Here is a 22,214-nt window from a genome sequence, read left to right on the forward strand (position 1 = left end):
CGTTACAACCGGGACATTTGAAAGCAAATATAATTACTGTACCCTGGTACCAGCGTTTGAATATAGACGTATTTTGGAGATACCTGTACATATGCTGAAAGAACCTGTAAAACGCATTGGTATTTGAAATGCAATCTAATTTATTATTTGCTTATCGACAAACATCTATAAATATCGATAAATATCGACAAATGTATTTAAATAATCATGACAAATACATGGTGATACACCTACTTCAAACACCCAGCCTGTCACGTCATACTATGATACTTTGGACATATTAATGAAATGCCAATTCGTCCAATAAGAAAAAAAAACTTCTCGTGTAACCGCTGTCCAACTAAGACTATTCCAACTACTTTCGAATGTCACCATGACCAATTTCAGAAGAACTGATTCAGCAGTCTGAACGAGGAAGGGACATCCACAATGACGACAATGACAAAGGTATATCTGAAAATGACTGTTTTTCACACTATTTCTTGTGAATACGTCACAAATCTAACAAACCTTGTTGACACGAGGTTCTCTACCTGCAAAGTAATACAATTATCAAATTGCCATTTTACACACTAGATACCAAGCACTAGTTTGCAAAACGTTATAGTTTTCAGATTTTGTACCGTTTAGTACATCTGTTTGCAACGGTAATGTACATATATCTGAAGTTTCGTGATGTGATGTCCTTTCTACGCTTAGGTATATTTCCATCATTAATGCCACATGCAAAATAATTTTCCGTGATTGGCTATAGGTAAGCTGAAACATGAAGTTGGTAGTGTGAACTGTAGAATCACTACTATGTTTTAATCGTGTTTTTATAAAGTAAGCCCGACGGAGACGTAGAAAAATAAAATAAATAACAATTGCATGATATTGATGATCAACATCAAACATATTGCTAGACTGGTTGCAAGGAAAGAATGTGTGTCTAACGTATTGTGCTATTGTTGAGATGACTATGTATCCATAGTAACCAACACATTATATATATATATACATTGAATTGGCGATATCCGTAATATTAAGTTCAATTGAGTTGTTTTCTGTGTTAACATCATATTTCTAGTGATTAGTTATTTTCTTCCATATAACTTCACTTCACTTAGTACATCACTGCAACACCCTCAGTATTTTATCCTGACATCACTGAACTTGATTCTGCGTGTAGTCAATTTGACAGAGAATAAAGGGAGGAGAATAATAGGCTAACTTATATCAATTGATCTCGGAACAGACGGTGTGTCAGAGACGAAGATGAAAAAAGAATAAATAGGATCTATCATACTTATAAACCCTATCATGTGTGGCTCATAATAACAAATATTGTAAGTCTTTAGCTGTCATGACTAGATAAAGGTTATTTAATGCTTTCTGTTTGAATCGTCACGTACAAGAGTTGATTTTAATTAATTACATTTTTTATCATTTGCTATGTTTAGAAATGTTAGTTTCTTCTGAAACGTCGGTTAAATTTCCAGGCTTTCCTGACATGTTAAGGAAGATATCAAAACGTATAGAGAGCAAATAGAAATCATGAGTGAATCTTTCTCCATAGTTCAGTTTTGTCTAATTCAATGCATTATAGATTTAGTAAAAATATGAATCGAACGCAATATATATTTTAGTAGCGTTTGATCTCAAAAGTTTTCAACTTCAATCTTGGCTTGCTCTAAACGCAGAGTTGACAATAATGTATACATGAATGGTAAGACCATATTCTCCTAGCTTTCCTTTCTGAATCTTTCAAAGTAAGTTTACAATCCAGGTTGGCTGTTGGATCAGGCTGAAAAAGTAAATTAACCTATAAATTAAGGAAAACAATAGCATACAGCTGATCCTATACCGTAATATTTGGAAGGTCATCAGCATGAAAAAAACTGTGTCTGATGACACAATAATCATTTAGGATCATAATTGTATTGAGTTTTATACCATTTTAAATTTATATAAAACTTTTCAAATTTGTAAAAGACAGGAAAGGTGAATAAGGGGGTGGGTGAAGAAAAAGGAGGGATGAAGGAGGGTAGGGGCATATGGTAACAGTTATACTTCTGAAGTTCAATTCAGTTGTATCTTATATAAAGACACCTACCTGAACTTCTATAAATGGAGTTAATGCTTGCTTTCCAACTTGCAGCACTGAAAAAAAAAACAATGAATCTGTCATTTACTGTGTAGTTTTCTTTCTAAAATTAAGATATTAAAAGATAAGTGAAACAGTAGTATTACAGTAATATACTGAATCATAATATGAATCATATTAAGTGTCTCAAAACTCAATTAGTCAATGTACAGCAATATATTCATGATTGCTATACACATGCTATTACTACAAAAACGTACAGGATCATAACAACAGAACAGCGATTTCTAACTAAATTATCAAAACTTATCAAGCAACATAATGCAGGAGCACATCCCAACACTTCCTGTTCACAACACACAGACATGAATACAGTGGTGTCAAGTCCAAGGCTGCAGTAGTCCCCCTTTTCAAGGTTTCATATTTCCCCACTTACTAAGAAAAATACACTACATACTTAAACCCTTTTTCCTGGGTCCCCTAATTGACATACGGCCGTGGGATGTCCCTGCCCCCACCCACCCCCCATCCCCACATGCTTGTGTGTTGTCTTTACTTGTCTCTTCACCTTTCCACTTTTCTTGTTTACGATAATTTCAAAACTTCCAACAGCTTCATCTGATGCTGACGAGGTTGGTCTGATAGGTAATAATCTGACTTGTATGTTAGCTTCATGTCTCAGAGCATTCAGTGTTTGCTCTGTATGTAAGTCTGCATGTATTAAGCCCAGCACACAGACACTCTGAATCTCTGTCAAAGAAGATGGAGAGAAGATTAAAACATTTGGTGTTATTTAAAATTTGCAACAGTTTGTCAAGCCGTCTAAACTTTCACACCTGATTGGATAATGGATTTACCATCAGTCTATCTACTTTATAAAATACATTTACAATGTATGCTGTTTCAAACCATTTGTCTGCATGTAATCTACAAGTTATTAATGTTAGTGTTGCTCCAGCAAATGGCAGAATAATCCATAACAGAAGGCTTGTTGTTTACAATTCCCAAAGAATCCAGGGCAAATTAGTGTGCATCATTTGTGAAAAGTTAGCAACGAGAAATAGAAGGTGTTGCACATAGAAGGCATAACATGGGATAAAATTACTATTCAAAAACTGGTGAATAGCAACAAGACATGGTAATTGTCATACAAGGAATGCATTCTACATGAAATATAAAATGTAATGAAAGACAATGGTCTATAGAATGAGCAAAGTTTCTGAAAATAATTCCCTTCAGTAACAAACATTATTATTAAAATAGCAAAATAAGCACAAAATTCCATAAATGCCCTACAGTATTTAGACTTTTTACCTGGAATACCTTGGGTAGCATGCAAGAGAGACCATAAAGATGTGGAAATGACAGAGTAAGTCTGATATGGCAGGAATGAACTGATGGCATCAACTACTACAGCAATCTTTGAGCACGGTGAGGCCCTTGGTGTGGACCAGACCCCCGAGAAGAGATCTTCATCAGAATTTACTCTCAAAGTGTCATCTCTAGAAACATTCCTACAGAATGGCAAAAAAAAGAAAAGAAATTTCAAACATTTCACTTACTGGTGATTGTCAAAACATCATGAATGCAAAGGTTATGATTATCATCGAACATTTTTGTGTTACTAACCATCCAAGGGGGTTTGTCCAGTAGTCATGAACGACTACTTTACTAAAGGCTTCAGGTTCAAAGAATTTCTTTACTTCATCTGGTTCAACTTCGGATATTATAACGTGAATTTCATCCACTCTGTAATGAGAACAATAGTCTTGCTGTCATTTTAGTAAGTCGATTATTTTTATGTCTTTACTGTACATCATGTACTGTACTTTTGTCTGATTCAGGTTTCAAACTTAACCCTGCTACATTGGCTATTGTCATTTACAGGAAATGTCATCACAAATAGTAGAAAACTCTTTTACTGCATTTCTTACAGCCTGGACATGACTAGCTTTTACCATAGCAACAGGGTTAATAAGCTAAAAATTAACATTTGACTATTTACTGATTCACCCATCTAAAGCAGGATTCTCATAAGACATATATGCGAGGTAGTTGCCAAGTATACAGATTTTCTATTGTTCACCAAGAATCTTGCATACAAACACAGTAGATAATGGTATAACTTTAAAGAGTCAATGGTTCACAAAGATTATCTTTAAATCTTGCAGTATGATCAGACATACTTTGATAGTGATTTGTTCAATCAAGTAGGATAGTTCTGTACTCTTTCTATAATTCATATGCAAGTTGTAAGGAGCGTAGTTTAGTATACCATTTAAAGTAAGCTTGATTACTTTACAAGGTTTTTTTTGTGATATTAGACTAAGTAGTGCAGTATTGTACTTGTACTAACAAGGCTGCACGGAGATTTATCCCTATACATGACCTTTGACACACTGCAACGCCATTGTTATCAACTGCTCACTTTCACTTGATTATAACATACGTAAATGTACTGTTCTCAATTTACATCCTGTATACAAACCAATGTGGGTCTTTAGTGATGGAAAGACAATTACTTTCATGTGCTACAAGTACTGTATTGGTACAGTACTCTTTTATGGTTTTCTGCTTAGACTTTCAGAAAGTTGTGTTTGTACTATCATACTATATTGCAAATTCTATGAAAAAAAACTATCCATAGCTAAGTTCTACTAATTACTGCTTATATCCAACGAACAAGCTACAGAATAGAACATTGTATGCCTGCATATACATGTGAAAAATACTAGAGCATGACAGAAAACAGCTCAACAAATCAACCTCATCCAATATGCATAATTCAAAGAGAGAAAACAAAATGACAAGTACAAAGATTCCATACCTGTCCAGTACATGGTTCGCTAAGGCAAATAGCAACTGCTTGCCACTATGGTTAAGTGAGTCTGTGAGAAAAACAAAACAGGAATGTCCTCAAAGAGCAGAGCTAGGGAAATTGTGTTTACAAGAAAAAAAGTTCCTTGTTTGAAAGTGAATATCCCAGTCTAGTGTACAAACACATGTATACAGTATCATAACTATCATTCTACACAACAGTAATTTAGTTGAGAGTACAAATTTACTTTGCCACTCTTTTCAGTGTGAGGTGATGTTCATATTGTATTTAAGATTTTGCAACATATTTTGAAGGTGTTTCCACCATATGAAAAATATTATTGCATATAATTTCCCAGAATGGTTATTAAAACGTGTCCTATGGGAGAACATCTCAACCTGTGGTTTGAAATGTTTGAAATTGGCCTGGGAGTTACAAATTCATTGACATTTTTTGGTACAAGGAGAGTGCAACAGTAATTAGGTCTTGCCAATTTGTCTGGTGGTGAGGAGGGGGGGGGGGGAGAGGGGATGGCTATGCCACTGCCAGAGGGGCACACTGTCTTTTTGTTGCCCTGGAGACCAGATGTCTGTCAGTCACCAACAGGCATCATACTGCAAGTTGCTTTTATGTGCAGTAGATAATTGTACTTTCATTATTTGGATCTTTAAACCAAAATTGCAGTTGAAGAAAATAATGTTCACAGTTTCTTTCTGAAAAAATATCTGCACAAGTTTTACTTTATACTCCGGTCACTACTAATGTTATCAGAAACAAGTTCAGATATTATTTCACTGTAACTTGTGTGATATGGTTCCGGTTGTGTGGAATTGCTGGTTACATTCAATTTGGATCCTCCAAATCCTCCAATCCTCCAAAAGCTGCTCTAAAGAACGAACATGCCTTTGAAATCAAAAGCATCTACTCTAGGAAATGTCATAGATTATGCACAAGTTTCCAATCTTAAAAATACCTCATTTAACAATTGTGATGAAAGCAATAAGTCAATAGAACATATTGTAGTTTCTAAGATTGACACCTTCTTACTGTTACGTTGGAATGCGAGAGGTCTCGATAATTAATTTTAACGAGACACAAGCCTGGGTTCGTTTCCGTAAGAAACACAGACAAATTGACAAGTCTAGAGATTTTAAATGAGAACGTAAACTATATTGAACAATGGATTTCGAACCAACAACAACAAGTGGTAATTACAAATATATAGAAAATTACTCACAAACTTAACAAGATAGGATACACTTTAAAACACGCTGGTCTCTTCCAACGGCGATATCCCTCAGCGGCCACGACCTTGATGACGACGATTCTCGGTCCGTTGTACCGCGAAATTCACTGGTCCTCGACGAAGTTTCTCGCGATCCCAGAAACAGCAGTCACCTTCTTTCCGGCGATGCTCCAAAATAGAAGACGGACTTCCAGCCACAATAGAGTGAAGCACAAGTCGAACTTCTCGCCGACTAAATATTACCAGAGTCAGTCCAAAATCAGCTTTATAGCCACTAACTCCTGGCGTAACGAACTTCCTCAACGGAGACAGAAATTCTTCACCTTCTCCGAAATAAAGACTGAAAAACTGTAGTTTCACAGCAAAGTCCTCTTCAAACTTCTGAGTGGAAGTGTAGAATCAATCTTAGTATCGATATCTCAGTCCCTCAGAAACTACTGGTAGTTGAGCACTGACGATATATAGTAGAATGGTATAATAAGTGTCGTCGCTTGTATTCGTTCAGAAACTGAGAAACTCTCCGATCTGGGCGGGTTTTTATACGATTCGCCATGTCAAGAATCATCTAGATCTTTCTGGATACACTTGACCCAGTTTCTCTATTCTTGGAAGTCCTTTGCATATCTTGCGAACGTTCCAGAGAATCCACGAAGATGCCGTGCACAGCTTACACGCGATTCCACGTAAACCGACGTTAACCCGAGACCAGCGCGTCATCATAAGGAATATACCAGAACAATCGTGTATTATAACATTGTGACACGGTAACCCGACCTAATTTCTCAAATACTGATTTATCACGTAGGCAATTTCAATTACTCCCCACATTATAACATTAGGTTTCTCACTAGCAGTGACTAGCGTTAGGCTACAATGGGCCCTCGTAACATTACCATGAGTATATTTCTTTTCAGATATGAAAAAGGCCTAATGTTATGATTTTTGTTTCAATTTGCGTAAATGATAACATATATATTATCGGCTATCATAGGCGTTATTATCCATTATACAACTAACAAACAGTCACCACTCGTAACTGTCAATGCAAATATCTTCTATCAATGCCACGCTTGTTGCACATGTTGACAGTCCAAAGTTTGTTTTTGATTGATTTAATACTTCTCAGGCAATGCATACAGGTATATATGTAATTTGTACCTTTCCTCAGTTTCTAAGAAGATCAGTATTAGAGAGTGCTCAAGTCAGAATGTCGAGTAACAAGTGCTCTCATTTTCCATTGTTCACCTCATTATTTGTGCTACTCTGGAGGAGTCATGATTATCACTGAGATGAATTCTAGAAGTTGAGATTCAAATATTGCTTTTATTTACATCCTTGTGGGAGAAGTTGAAAAATTTACATACCTGTCAACTCTCCCGGTTTAACATGGAGAATCCCGGTTTATACCCAAATATCCCGGCCTCCCAGTTTCATATTCTATTCTCCTGGTTTTTGTTATGTTCTACACTTGCAACATTTCTGAAAATAGCCAACAATTAGTCCTATGCTTAGTAATTCCCCACAGTAATGCTGAACAGGAAAGGCTATTCATTGTAGTTTGCAAGAACAAGGCAGACAGTCGGTCAAGTCTCAACCTTGATGGGACTCTATCTAGCATAGCCATGAAGTCACAGTACCCAGAGTCCAGAGTTCAAATGGCAGCAGCCTACTGTACTAAAGAAACCCTGTATAGAAAGCGAAGCAAGCTGCTGTAAACTACAACAAGAAACACTGATTTGATGATTCTCTCACTGTATTGCATAAGTAGACTATACTTATATCTAATCTAGTATTTATATCATTTCAGTTGAAAATTACAAACCTCCCTATTTTGCCCTCGTTTTCCCTATTTTTTGTCCCTGGAAAATGTTATTCTCCTTATTTTGGGGTCCAACAGGTTGACAGGTCTGAACTTAATACACTCTCACATTCAAACCACAGTTCATAAACTGTTCCTAGAAATCGCTGAAATAAAATTCACAGACACAGACAAATTTACAGTAAAAGGAAACTTGTAAAGTATTTGGAAAACCAAAAGATGTAACTTGGCGGAATCGATGTTAGAGCAGAATGTAATACCGAGAAGCTAAGGCTTCGCAGAATTGTCAGATTGTAAATGTTAGAGTAGCCTTCATGCGTACTTTCTTCGCGTTGGAGCTGAACATCTCAATGTGTAAAAAACAAATAAAATACATGTCCATCCTTAACATTAAGAATGGAACTTTATTTCAAATATGATTAGAACAATAACGCCATATATTTATTAGATCGACGGTTTCGTTGTCTTTGTGTAACCGGTCATACTAATTAGCGTCAACAGGCCGATTTCACGACAACTCAAGACAACAAGTGTAAAATACCATCAAATACAATGGTTGTAATCAAAGTGTACTGGAAACACGTTTAAAACTGACTGAAAGTATCGTGCATACATATTTTTCACGGGAAAAAATGTGTTTTTCGTAAATATAGTCTTTAACTTTCTCCATCCGTAGAATTGGACGACATGATGCTATTGCGCATGCGCAAAGACTTTGGACCGCACCATTATGATATGGGTTAGTTTGTGTTAGGGTTTGTGAACTACCTTTGGATACCGTGTTGGTAAGGTGCAGAGCCGTATATTTAGGCTAGAATTTATACGGCTCTGGTAAGGCGGGTTGACGTACTTAAGAAAGCACCAAAGTAGTATGATGAATGAACTCCACATCAAATCATTGAATGTTTTTAAAATAATGAATATTTCTTATTGTTTTTCCCTTGTAATTTACATAAGTTTTTATTAATTTTGGTAACTATTATTTTGTCTGGTTTTATTATTCTCTCCATGTATTTTATTCTGTATAAGTCTTTGCTTATTTTACTTTTGACGTCAGATTGTAAAGACATTGACACGAGTGTTTGAGCACCATTCTCGACTTAAAAATTGCACTTATCTGTAGTGTAATGGTGCGTTCCAATGTCATTGCGCAACGCACTAGCATCACGTCGTCCAATGCTATGGACGGAGAAACTTGACGATTTTTACGACAAAAACATTGTTTTCCCGTGAAAAATATGTATGCACGCTGGTTCCAGTCAGTTTTAAAAGTGTTTCCAGATATACTCTGATTACATCCATTGTATTTGATGGTATTTTAATCTTGAGTTGTCGTGAAATCGGCCTGTTGATGCTAATTAGTATGACCCTGTGAAGCACAAAATTAGTTTGAACAGCACACTCTTTGCTTTTTACATTGCGATGTTCAGCTCCAATGCTTAGAAAGGTCGCATGTAGGCTACTCTAACGTTTAAAATTCGACAGTTCTGTGAAGCCTAAGCTTCTCGGTACTACATTCTGCTCTGACATCAATTCATTTTTCAATGCTCTTTGGAAATTTGCGATCACGATATAGGCTAGGCCTAACTAATTGAATGAAAAAGTTCAGTCTAGGCTTACTGTATATTATAATAGAAATTCACTTAGTCTAGAGATGATAGCGAAAGGCCAGTGAAAGCTCTAGCAGGGTGAGGCTAGGCTTAACGTATGTCAATAGTCTGGCCACGTTTAAACAATCGATAATTTAGGCCTTACTTACATAAATTAATTATTAAATTCGATGTCCTATACGATCACATTATCACTGTCACCGGTCCTATACAATCACATTATCACTGTCACCGGTTCCGCGAAACTGAAATTATTGACGTTGTTGTTGTACCTGCTAGGCCTACCTGGTAAGCCTAATATTCCGACATTTTACGTCGAGACCATACCTTGCAATAAGACGAACGAACTTGCATCCAGGTTTGATAAATTAGGTAATAGCAAGGAAGGCATCACGTATAATCCTTAGTTTGTGTTGATATATACGAACTGATTGACGCTAGAGAACAATAACTGCGACCTTATGGTACGCCGTTTTAAATATTTACCTCATTGTACTTAAAGCCCAGTTACATCTCACCGGATTGCAATAACGGGGAAGGGAACAAAGATAAAAAATTGGAACTCCGTTGATGTACGTTTCCGTTTAGTATGCGGTTCTCCTCCGTACGTCTACGTTTCACTACCGGGAGGGTCCGGTTTGTCCGGTGTTGATTTTGAACATGCACAAAACTTGGAACGGACATCCACCGAAAAATGTCTCCGTTTTTATTCGTTACTATTCGTTCTGTACGCGTTTGGCATACTGTATTTCTCCGTCCGTCTCTGGTTATTGCTATTGCTCACCGGATCATTAACGGACAAAGAACGGATGAAACGTAGAAGTACAGCACCTTTATCGTACATTCGACGGACGCTAACGTAGAAATAACGGAAGTGCAAAGGAATAGAACTGATAACCTGCCACAACACATATTAAAGACCCTTTATCAAACTTTAGGGGTCCCACATGTTTCTTATTGCTCGATAATTTGGTCTGGTACACGTGATACTAATCTTAAGCCACTTATTATATTACAAAAGAAAGCTGTCCGCCACATATCACATGCTGCACCACGTGATCACACCAACCTTCTATTCAAGGATCTGAATGTATTGAAAATTAATGACATAATACGTGTAAATCTTGCCACCTTCACTTATAAGGCTTGGAATGGACTCCTACCTAATGCATTTCATAATTATTTAATCAGTAATTCGGATATACATCACCACAACACAAGACATGCAAATCATGCGCATTATCACAACACGAATACCTCAACAGGAATGTTAAGTCTCAGAAATCGAGCAATAAAAACCTGGAATTCTATTACTGACATTATTAAAAATAAATTATCGTGTAGGACATTTAGAAAATGTTATATTAAAGAAATAATTGCATCATATTAATTAAAATATCATATAATTGATTTATTGCCGAAACGTTTAATTTGATCTTTAATTTTTTCTTCTCTTTTCTTTCTTCAGGGAGTCTTCTACATTGTTAAGCTATTGTATGCTTTATAGAAGACTTCCTTTCACCTTGTATATTTGCACGTGAAAAAACAAAATAAATCAAATCAAATAATGAACAGATAGGTAACGGACGTAACACGGAAGAAACGGAAGAACTCAGGCCAGGAAAGTACAACAGACGGACATAGAACGGAGATGCAGCGTACCTCCACCTTGTCCACTCCAAGCGTCCCACGCCTCATTCTGCTCCTATAACCTCTACCGTCAACATCTACATCATAGACCCTTCAGAAAGATTCAAGCTTAAGCTGAATTCAGACCACAGTGTCAGCTTTACAAGCACAGATGCTTATCATTGAAGCCAACATCAAGACCAATGAACAAGTCAAGAAGAGAAGGAAGAGACGTGCTCGGCGTAAATGCTGGTCTAGGGCCTTGCTAGGTCCACAGAGAAGACGGCAGTTTGGTCTTTATGACCAACTAATGCAGGAGCTGCGAATAGAAGACCAAATTCTTTCATCGACTTCATGAGGATGCCCCCTGATTTTGAGACACTCCGGAGGCCCGGGCAGGTTTTAGACCGTTACTACTCCGTTGCTAGTCCGGTATGTCCGTTACTTTTCCGGTACTCTTACGTTTTGTATGTTCTTTATCCGTTAATTGTCCGTTGTAAATTCGTTACTCTCCGTTGGTGTTCGTTAGTTCGTTCGTTGTTATTCCGTTGTTCATCCGTTGTTCGTCCGTTGCTGTACGTCCCTTGTACGTTTTTAATCCGTTTCAACGTTGAACGTCTGGTACGTTGCAACCCCCAGATGCATGCGCGACAACTTTTGCCAACGGAAATAACCGGATGACTGTTTTTCGCGCATACTCTTGTCCGTTCGTGCAATCCGGTGAGATGTGACAGCTAGGGCCTTTAAAGTAGAATTAATTCCACTAAAGTAGAATAAACTTAAGCTTAAGTGAAATGATTGACTACTAAGTTATAGTACTACTACTACTACTACTACTAATAATACTACTACTACTACTACTACTACTACTAATACCACTGCTTGATGGTACGTCGTATTGTAGTCGTTCACATGCCCTCGAAAGTACCCATTCCAACTGCATCAGCAACAGTTTACAACGATTGATTGGCTGGCTGGCTGCATTTTCCGAGTGTAAACGCATGGTGTTATGTTCGTACATACACAACGGAAGCTGGATAAATATGGGGGAATGGTCGCACATAGTTATGTAACTAGGATGTCTTGTAAATCAGTATCATGGGGGTGATCGTTGTTGCTAACATCCACCTGTATCACCCCATGCCAACCAACCTCGGGGTCGTTTTGGGCAGGGGGGCAGTAATCTCCCAAATCAGGGGACCATGGCTAACAAATCGAATATGTAACTCAATACCACTGAGGGCGCTCATGGTAGCTGGCATCACATTTTATCACCCTATATCAACCAAACTCGGGGACTATTTTGGGAGGGGGTTAGTAATCCCCCAAATCAGCACAAAACGTAATGTTTCCGACTTTGAACACGTCTTGTGGCCTACAAACCATATCTTTAACTCAGTCATTTGTGTAGACGTTTCTGAAATGACAATCTATCACCCCATGCCAACCGTTCTCCGGGGACGTTGGGGTAGGGGGTTATTCACTTTAAACTCATCACAAAAGCGTATTGTTTAGGATTTTCCCGTTGACTTAATAATTTTGGCAAAGAAACCATCGATATTTCAAATGATAGTGTAATCGCTTTTCACACGTATGCGTGTATGCGTCAATAACTGGCGAAACTGACCTAAATTGTGCGACACATTGTGTCGCGAGCTCCTCCTAGACCGTAAGTCTGATAAGTTCAACCTTTTTAGGGAAGGTACCTGCATGTCACCTGCAAACTCGTGCCTGCGTGACCGATGAAGTTATAGTTCAAAGGTCAGAGGTCAAATTCCCCAAACTGATTTCTAGCCGTTACCTGCTTGTCAGTATGTGGTTCAGTACTTATGTGGTTGGGATCGAGGTCAAAGGTCAATGTAAGTCACAGGTCAAAGTGGCCTAAATTATGTGGAGGGCAGGAGATGAGATCTGCAACCCCAGTTATTACCCTAGCTTTTTTGTGAACTTGGATATATACAGAGACTAATGTATATCAAATATGGTATGCATAACACACATTGTTTTGAAATTCACTTTATTCAGAACTATATGACATTGGTTTTTTTCCAAGCTGTGTGGAATTAAATAACATATCCATTTATATGTGTGTTACATCGTCGATTGTTACATCTAGCTCTCATGCCGGATTTGTTTGTACTATAAAATCAAAATAAGACCAGAAAGGAGGAGATCTATTAAGATTTAAAGGGGATATACTGAGTTGAATCAGAGGATGCATCACCTTACAGTACTTGCAATGGCTGTGTTTGGTAATCTTTTTTATGCATGACGAGACATTCACCAAAGATTTGTTCTTTACCAAATTTGATCAGAAGTGGAAACAAAATATTGCTATCCATTAAGCTGCAAACTTTAATTTGACAGTATACTACAAAAAAAAAAAACACAGTATTGTCTGACAATCGCTGAACTGTACCAAAGCATTTATAAGTTCATCATGCTCTCTTGCATTCCGTTGAGGACATACATTTATAATGTACGGCATTAGTACAGCGCAAGTGCCATGTATGTATACGTGTGTTAAAACTGTTTAAAAGAGGTCATGGAATAGCGCTTAAAATATTACCACCTTTCGACTGAAGTATCGGTAAGCTGATAATACATATATGTTGTGGCATAGAGTCAGTGTGAAAACGAAGTTAACAATTGACATAATGTTTTAATTTCTAGAGGCGTTTGGATCATAAATAATGCACCAAATTGTCTCTCAAAATGATTTTCTTAATTTATTAAGGCAAGAACCACATGCATTTAAAGCATTAACTCAGAGCAAATATAATATTATAAAATACAATATATAATTTATCCATGGTGATATACATATGTAAAACGTATATAAGATAATATAAAACACCATTGAAATATATGGATTATGTTTCACTGACGCCACATAGAACGATAATAAACTGTAACAAAAAGTTTTTTTTTTGTCGTAGAAGATTACATATACTGTAAGGCAAGATAGTACGATTTCAGCTGTCTTTCTTAAATTGTAAAACTAAATTGCCATTATTGCATATAATGTAGAAACCTCCATTTACAATTATTTCACCAATAAACTTAAAGAAATGTTGAGGACACTTTGGCCTAGATTCGAAAATCATGACTCAAGTATCATGCAAGAACAATCTCATCCTCTTGAAATATGTAATGACCAGCAATGAAAATACGTACAGTATAAATTTGAAAGGCATAACAACCTGCATGGTAATTTTATATGAAATATATGAGGATCAGATATAAACAGTAAGAGTTCGCATAGAATTTTCACTCATAGCCACTGAAAGAGTTGCTTTCATAAATTTCATTTTCAACCATCTCAATTTCTTGTTCCTTTTCAAGTCTCTCAGTTCCGGATAATGTTTGATTTTGACAATCTATTTCAGTTTATGTTTCATAGATAGTATTATCTATCATAGCTGGTACATCTAATGCACTATTCTCAGCATGGGATCTCATGGATGACACTACGTCATCAGTTATCGTTGTGTTTCTATCGTTTGCATTATTCGTACTAGAGTTCTGTTTGGCTAATTCTGAGTTTCGGTTGCAGAAGGATACATTTAAGCGAAAGTAAAGTACTACAATTACAATTAGGAATATCAAACAAAAGCAAATGGCCGTAATAACCAGTGCAACAGTTATGACTCGGCCCGAGTCATTTCTCTCATTACAATCCATCTTTGACGTGTTATTTCTACCTCCGCAGGAAACGTCTTTTCCTGTTACGAAAAAAATAAGTTCAATAGAGTTATCTTTTGCCAAAATATTATATTCCCATGTAACTTCAGGATAAAAGTTTAATTACTTTTATAACTATATCTCATTAGAGCGCAACCCCCACAAGGCTCTCTGAACCCCTTAATTGTATTTTGAGGAGATGAAGGCCCCTAAAAAATACATAATTGCGACACCAATATTGATTTGATTGATTTATTTGTTTTATCACGTGAATATATACAATGTGATAGGAAGTCCTCTAAAGAACCTTCAGATGGTTTAACAAAGTAGAGGACTCCCTGTAAAGAAAAGGAAAAGGTAAACTAAATATATAAGAAGAAATGAACATGTTCAATTAATAAGATGCAATAATTTGTTGAATAAAGTTTCTTCTGAATGATTTTGCAGAAGGTTTATTTGTAATATTGTCTGATAGAGAATTCCATGTTTTGATTGTACGTGCCCTTAGTGATAACATCCCCATTGTAGAATTATACCTGTTATAATGTGCATTGCCTGAAAATCTTGTATTGTAATGATGAATATCACTGTTACATATTAAGTAGTCATTAAAAGCATTTGGTAACAGTCCATTCCATACCTTATAAGCAAATGTAGCAAGGTTAACCCTAATAATGTCATCAGTTTTTAACAAATTAGAACGCTTAAAAAGAGGATTTGTGTGGTCCCGTGGTTTGGCATGTGTTATATGGCGGACTGCTCTCTTCTGTGTAATACAGACGGGATTCAGATTGGTATATCTAGTACCAGACCATATGTTACAACAATACGTAATATGTGGCTGGACTAATGTCTGATAGAGAATCTTTAAAATGTGTTAAGGCAGATAATGCTTAAGCTTAGCTAAAACACCGGTGTATTTTGCAACTTTTTTACAGACAGTTGTAATGTGGTCACACCATTTAAGTTCATGATCTATATATACGCCTAAAAATCTATTACTATTGACTTGTTGTAGTCGTTTACCACCCATAGTAATATTAGCATTCCATGTAAAATTTAAAAAAGTATTAAAAACTATATAGTTTGTTCTATCAATATTCAATGATAATTTGTTGCCAGCGAACCAGTCGCTGAACTTGTCTAATTCAGTTGATACTGCAATATGAAATCAAGTTCTCGATTGTGATACGAAGAAAATATTTGTGTCGTCAGCAAACAAAACAAATTTAACTTTATCAGAAACATTGGTAATGTCATTTATCATATAGGATAAAAAGCAATGGACCAAGTATAGAGCCTTGTGGCACACCACATTGAATTCTCTCCGGTTGGGAATGAGCATTTTTGTAGGATGTACATTGGTAGCGGTTTGCTAAGTAACTGTCGATCCAATTTAGGGGGGTTCCTCTCATGCCGTAACGGTGTAATTTATTAAGCAGAATTGTGTGGTCTATTGTGTCAAAGGCCTTTGAGAGGTCCAGGAAAACCCCGACACAGGTACTATTCTTGTCAAGATTACTATACAAATTGTCAATGGCATCAGCTAGTGCTAGCTCAGTGGAGTGTTCAGGACGGAATCCATACTGTTCCTGGCATAAAATGTTATATTTTGAAATAAAGTTAAAAATACGATTATACATAAGCCTTTCAACTATTTTTGAAAAACATGATAAAAGTGATATAGGTCGATAATTTGCAAAGTTTTCTGAATCCCCTTTCTTAAAGACAGGGATGACCTTGGCAATTTTTAGCATATCAGGAAAAATATCGGTATTGAACGACAAATTGCAAATATGGGTTAATGGTTTGGTAATAAATAGGATAACTTGTCTTACAATACCAGGCTTATAATCATCGTATCCAGCTGCTTTATCGGGTTTCATGCAAGAGGTGGCTGTTTTTAACAACTCCTCCTCACTGACAGGATGAGAAAACATGGAATGAGTGTTAACATCAATGTTCACAGATTCCTGTGATTTACGTTTGTGGTTAATTTTACTTGCTAGTGATGGCCCCAGATTGACGAAAAATTCATTAAATTTGTTAGCAATATCTTGGTCGGTGTTAATCTCTTTGTCACCATCCTTGAAAGAAGAGGGATACGATGATTGTTTACGACATTTATGGAGTGGCTGGTTAATGGTATCCCATGTGCCTTTTGGGTTACTCCTCGCATTATAAAATTTGTTGTTAAATATAATTTTCTAGAAAATTTGATAACATGATTGAGCTTATTGCGGTATTGAGAGTAAATAGTTTTATTTACACCAGACGGGTTCTTAATATGTCTTTCAAATAGCTTATCTTTTCTTTTGATAGAAACTAGAATACCTGCAGTAATCCACGGGTGTCTCTTTCGACCTCTCGTAGATTTGGTGACACATTGCTCAGAAAAGCATTGATTATATATGGCATTGAAATTGTTATAAGACAAAGAATAGGCAATGTTTGCATCAGTTTGGGATGAAACATTTTCCCAGGAAGCATCTCGGATTGTTGAGAAGAAATTCTGTACATTTGTTTTGCAGTAGTTCCTTACATACATAGGGCCCCTTTGCCTACTTTTGTGTATGGCAGTTTGGAGAAATATTGGATAATGGTCACTGAGATCGGTTACAAAGATACCAGTTATTAGTTTGCAGTCATCATTGGTTATAACAATATCTAAAAGAGTTGCAGTAGTGCAACCCACACGGGTAGGTTTGGTAATAGTAGGAACAAATCCACTGGCATATAGTAAGTTTAAAAAGTCAGCAGATTTAATATTGTCAGCAAGATAAATATTATAATCACCCATGATGTACACACAATGTCGTTCATTCGAGAGTTGGGTTAACATTTCGTTAACGTGTGTCAGAAAAATATGCAGTGAACTTTTTGGAGGCCTATAAATTACGCCTATGGTATAATTTTTCTTTGCTGATGTTATGTCAACCTCTATGAACAATGACTCAATAGAATCATTGAAAATGCTTATATCGTTTCGGAGCTTGAATATATCGTTTTCTGAGCTTGAATATCGTAAACTTATCATTAGAAAAGATTAATTTTGTTTTTAAAAGTGATGATTAACATTTTGATGCAAAGGATGCTTGAGTAATATAAATAAAAGTAGTATAAACAATCAGTACAATATTGATTTTCCATCGAATATAGATTAAAAGTCCTATTCTACTTTCCAATGGAAAGTTCGCTGCATCCAAATATATCACAATATAAAAAAATTAACGTACACACTATAACATTGCTACATATTATATGTAACCTACAATGGTTAACACTTCTGTCTATTTGGTTCCTGTAAGATAGGCTTGATACTAAGTGTTGCAACCGTGGATTCAACCCATGAAATGTTAGCTTAATGTGTAACTACTCTTATACAATGACTAAACGATGTTCCTTTGACATAACCTAACAATTTCAATGCTAAAACAAATGTGTTTAACTCTTAAAGTGTTCAACCCGTATGTTAATACATGATAACACTTATAAATTTAAGTGCATTTATGGTAATTTTGCGTGTTTCTAGTGTTGCGACGAGAGGAATGAACCCTTAAAAGCGTAGACTTGTGTTGCAAAACGTTAAACTGTAACAAGTTAGGTGTTGGTTTGAGGACAAATAATGTTTCTATTCGACTCTCTATAAACAGGGTGAAGGCGGAGAAACATGTTTTCTGATTCCTCGAATGAAATCCCTTTTAAGTTTGATTGCAGTTTCCTTGTTTACATTGAGGTGATATGCTATCATATAAAGGATTCACTGCATCCGGTATGCTGGTTGAATTTACCTCTCCTGGAACAGATTGTATTTCATAAATTTCATTTTCAATCATCTTAATTTCTTTTCCCTTTCTTTTTCCCTTTTCTGCCTTTTCAGTTACTGGTGATGTTTCATTTTGATCATCTTTTCCATTATATGTTTCATAGATAGTATTATCTATCATAACTGGCACATCTAATGCATTACTTCTTTCAGTCTGAGATTCAATCGGTGGGACTATGTCATCATTAATGGATGTATTTCTATTATTAGCATTATTCCTATTAGAGTTTTCTCCGTCGGAAACATTGACCTGATTTCTCTTGCAGTATGGTATATTTAAGCGATATTTATATACCATTATTGCAATGAGAAATATAAAACATAAGAAGATAACCATGACAACTAATAAAACAGCTAGTACTCGACCTGGGTTATTGGTTGCCCTGATTTGGATCGTTGATGTGATATTTCTATCTCCATAGTAGCCAATGCATTGTATATCCCCGGAGTAGACGCTTCTTCCGGTATCCGATACAGTGAGTTCAATGGATGCATCGCTTTCCTTAATATCATATTTCCAGTCAGTTGGGATTTTAGTCCAGGATAGTGTCACTTTACTCACATTACTGGTACAACGAAATATTGCATCCCTAACATCGCTAAAGTTGATATTTGAAGGTGTCGCTGTGACAGCGAACAAAGGGAGAAACAGAATAGGTCCAAAGGAGCAAGATCCTTGATAACTCTGATTATAAGGAGCTGGTAATTGTTGAGAGACATTGCAGACAAAGACACTATTGTTAAATGATGAGTTGAAGTACGATGATAATGATAGAGTCTTAGAGGGATGCGGGTGAGAGGATGTTGTCTTGGTTGAGTTGCTAGTGACATCTGTGGTTTTAATTCCCTGTATTATATGGTTTGACATAGTCACGTGTGGAACTTCGTCCTCTGAAGTACAGTTCATCTCGATAAGGTCAATCTGATCCTCGAAAATGTATTGCCCGAGTTCAATGGAAGATTTACAAATAGGTTTACTGCTTATTAATGTGTAGACATCGCCAATCGCAGCATATTTCTCATCAGCACCATCACCACATTTATATGTTCCTTTATATTCTTCAGTTGCATGTTTTAATGTCAGCTTGCCCGTAGTGGGATTCAACATTTGAAAATCGAATATATTTAATAACTCCTCTTTTATTTGCTTATTCTCCACAATCACAATGTTGCCTTTATATTTAATGTTAAATGGGTTGTTGGCATTTTGTTCACAAATAAATGCAATTGCTTCATTCTTCAGAACTTTGATAGGTTCAGGTTTAAAAACAAAGTCTATAGTTGTCGTCCGTTGAGAAGAGGAAGGTTTCAGACATGTTGTAATAACCGCACACAATAAAAGTGTCGGTAAAACATTCTCAAGTCGCACAAAAGCCATATCGGTCTTCAGCCGTGTGATGATTCAAACAAATTACCTACAGCAGAAAGGACAAAAAATAATACACGATCAAGACTTTTATCATTTCTATATTTGATCATTTAAACAAAGGAGCGTTTTAATGTCTCAAGTTGAAAAATACTGTATGCTACAATGAGTCCATTACCAACGGTGAGTTACGTACTTAAACAGTTCTCGACTGCGAGTTCTCTGCAATGCTGAAACAAAACCAATTTGTAAGTAAAACATTAATTTGTACGGATTTGTTAATTTGATATCATTTGTAACTTCCAGGCTGTTTTCTGGGGTGTATGATTTGCATGATTTTGTTTACAATTCATTACAATTCCTGCAGCGTAACAGATAGTAAACCTATATAAGCATAAATTGTCGTACAAACCCATATCAATATAAGCTTCATGTCAATATAAGCAATATAAGAAATATAAGCTTCATTAAACTTAATTTTTTTTTGCGTCTGAAAACGGGTAGAACATTTGACTCTCCTTCCCCCCTTGCCCGATACCGCAACGTCTGATAAAACAAAAAAAAATGTTTTGTTTCTCGATATTGTGTCACAACAATGGAAGTCACAGCCTATTCTGTTTTTTAAATCTGTAACTATGTGTTGAAAGTACTAGCATTATTTGCACGATACCGATGCCGTCCGTTCCACATAATAATATCAGCATAAAAATCGTAAAAAAAAGTCGATGAAGCCTATCAATATGGTAACAATCTAGAGATTACTAAAGCCTTTTCTGTAAAGTTGTTATCGTCAATCCGTTGCTTTGCACTTTTGCATAATTCGCTAAAGTTGTTTTAGGGCAGCCGATACTCATTAGCTGGTACATCAACTGCTGTTTATGTCCCACAACCGTGCATCAGTATTTATTACTTTGTGTTCGTAACACGGTAACATGTGTTACAGGTGGCACTGTAACAACTGCAAAGCTGTTAACTTGTTCCCATGTAAGACAAAGAACTGCGCGACTGGACAAGGAGTCTATGGAGATTAGAATGCCTACGAGATGAAGTAAAGGTGGTATGGTACCGCTTGATTCCAGTACACACCTCTCTTTAAATTACGCCAATGCGTCATGCCAAGAACGAAGAAAGGCCTTATTTTGGTTTATCCAAGTTCGTAACACGGTAACATGTGTTACAGGACATGAGCAGTAGTTACTGTACCAGCTATGAGTCTCGGGTGGTAAGGGGTGGTTAAGAAGTCGGTTTTGAGTTGTAGAAGTTCCCTTGGCACAATTTCAGTTTTTGCATAAGCAGCGATGACCTAGACGATATATTGAGATTTCAACTTTTCCTATCAACATATCGGATGCCTCTTCTTGGAATTTCAAAAGGGTATCACTCAACTTGGATTATAGCTTTATTTTGGCATGCGTATTTTTTTATCTTTGTGAAAAGACGAAAGTAGTTCTACGACACATATTAAAATTTCGAAATTTCGCTTCAAGCTACTATGTCAGTTTTTCCCTCCAAATTGTTGAAATTTATCTTCACATTTCTACTACTTCATGCGTAATTTCTATTCATAGAAACATTTTGTTGTTGTGTTAATCGGACGACATTTCTCACATGATCAATTATTTATTCTCAAAACTGATCCTTTTTTCCTCCTCAAAGTTTCGAAATTTTTATCATGATTGCGACTGCAATATTGCAATTAATCACTTGCTTTTTATGCTGTTATTTCGACTGTTTAATTGTTCGAAATTTTGAGTTAAAACCATGCTATGCTGAATACTACCATGCAACATGTCTCTTGCTCTATTGTTAGAAAATTGGAAGAGGTGAGAAAACATTGCTCTTGCCTTCACTCTGACCAGTGTTGGCTCCCCTCAGTGCAGCTCGTCCTCAAGCCTTTGCTTTGTGATGCTATACTATCTGATATACTGTAGCCCTACATTATCGTCTCAAAGAGCAGCTAGTCTACAGTGCTTTACAAACTGTTTACGAAAAATTAATACAAGAGACTAGGAAACATTTGGGTAATTAAGGAAATATGACTTTTCACTTTTTCTCCAAGTAAAAGCTGAAAAATGAAAGATGTACGAGTGAATTCAACCATTTTACGTTGAAATGTGGTCTGTTAACCAA

The 22,214-nt window shown here is 36.3% G+C and overlaps 1 protein-coding gene across 1 annotated transcript; it reads right to left on the minus strand.

Moving 5' to 3' along the window:
• Positions 1 to 470: 470 nt before the first annotated feature.
• Positions 471 to 10,056, minus strand: LOC139976416 (elongator complex protein 5-like). The gene is made up of 6 exons (XM_071985126.1): positions 9,907 to 10,056; positions 4,914 to 4,974; positions 3,716 to 3,835; positions 3,401 to 3,600; positions 2,643 to 2,836; positions 471 to 533 (listed from the first exon to the last, which is right to left on the minus strand). Exons 1-6 carry the CDS (start codon positions 9,968 to 9,970, stop codon positions 471 to 473), a joined length of 702 nt encoding a protein of 233 aa, XP_071841227.1. The 5' UTR covers positions 9,971 to 10,056.
• Between the last annotated feature and the right edge of the window lie 12,158 nt (positions 10,057 to 22,214).

This window comes from Apostichopus japonicus, chromosome 11 (assembly GCF_037975245.1).
Source record: "Apostichopus japonicus isolate 1M-3 chromosome 11, ASM3797524v1, whole genome shotgun sequence".
In the NCBI taxonomy this organism is placed as follows: Eukaryota; Metazoa; Echinodermata; class Holothuroidea; order Aspidochirotida; family Stichopodidae; genus Apostichopus; species Apostichopus japonicus.

Excerpts from the sequence above, each read along its gene's own strand:
- LOC139976416 (XM_071985126.1), bottom strand. The coding sequence starts at position 9,970 with ATGCCTTCCTTGCTATTACCTAATTTATCAAACCTGGATGCAAGTTCG. Across the intron at positions 3,601-3,715 it reads TGGACAAACCCCCTTGGATG|GAATGTTTCTAGAGATGACA; the intron begins GTTAGTAACACA and ends GCCATTCTGTAG. Across the intron at positions 2,837-3,400 it reads TGCTACCCAAGGTATTCCAG|AGATTCAGAGTGTCTGTGTG; the intron begins GTAAAAAGTCTA and ends CTTCTTTGACAG.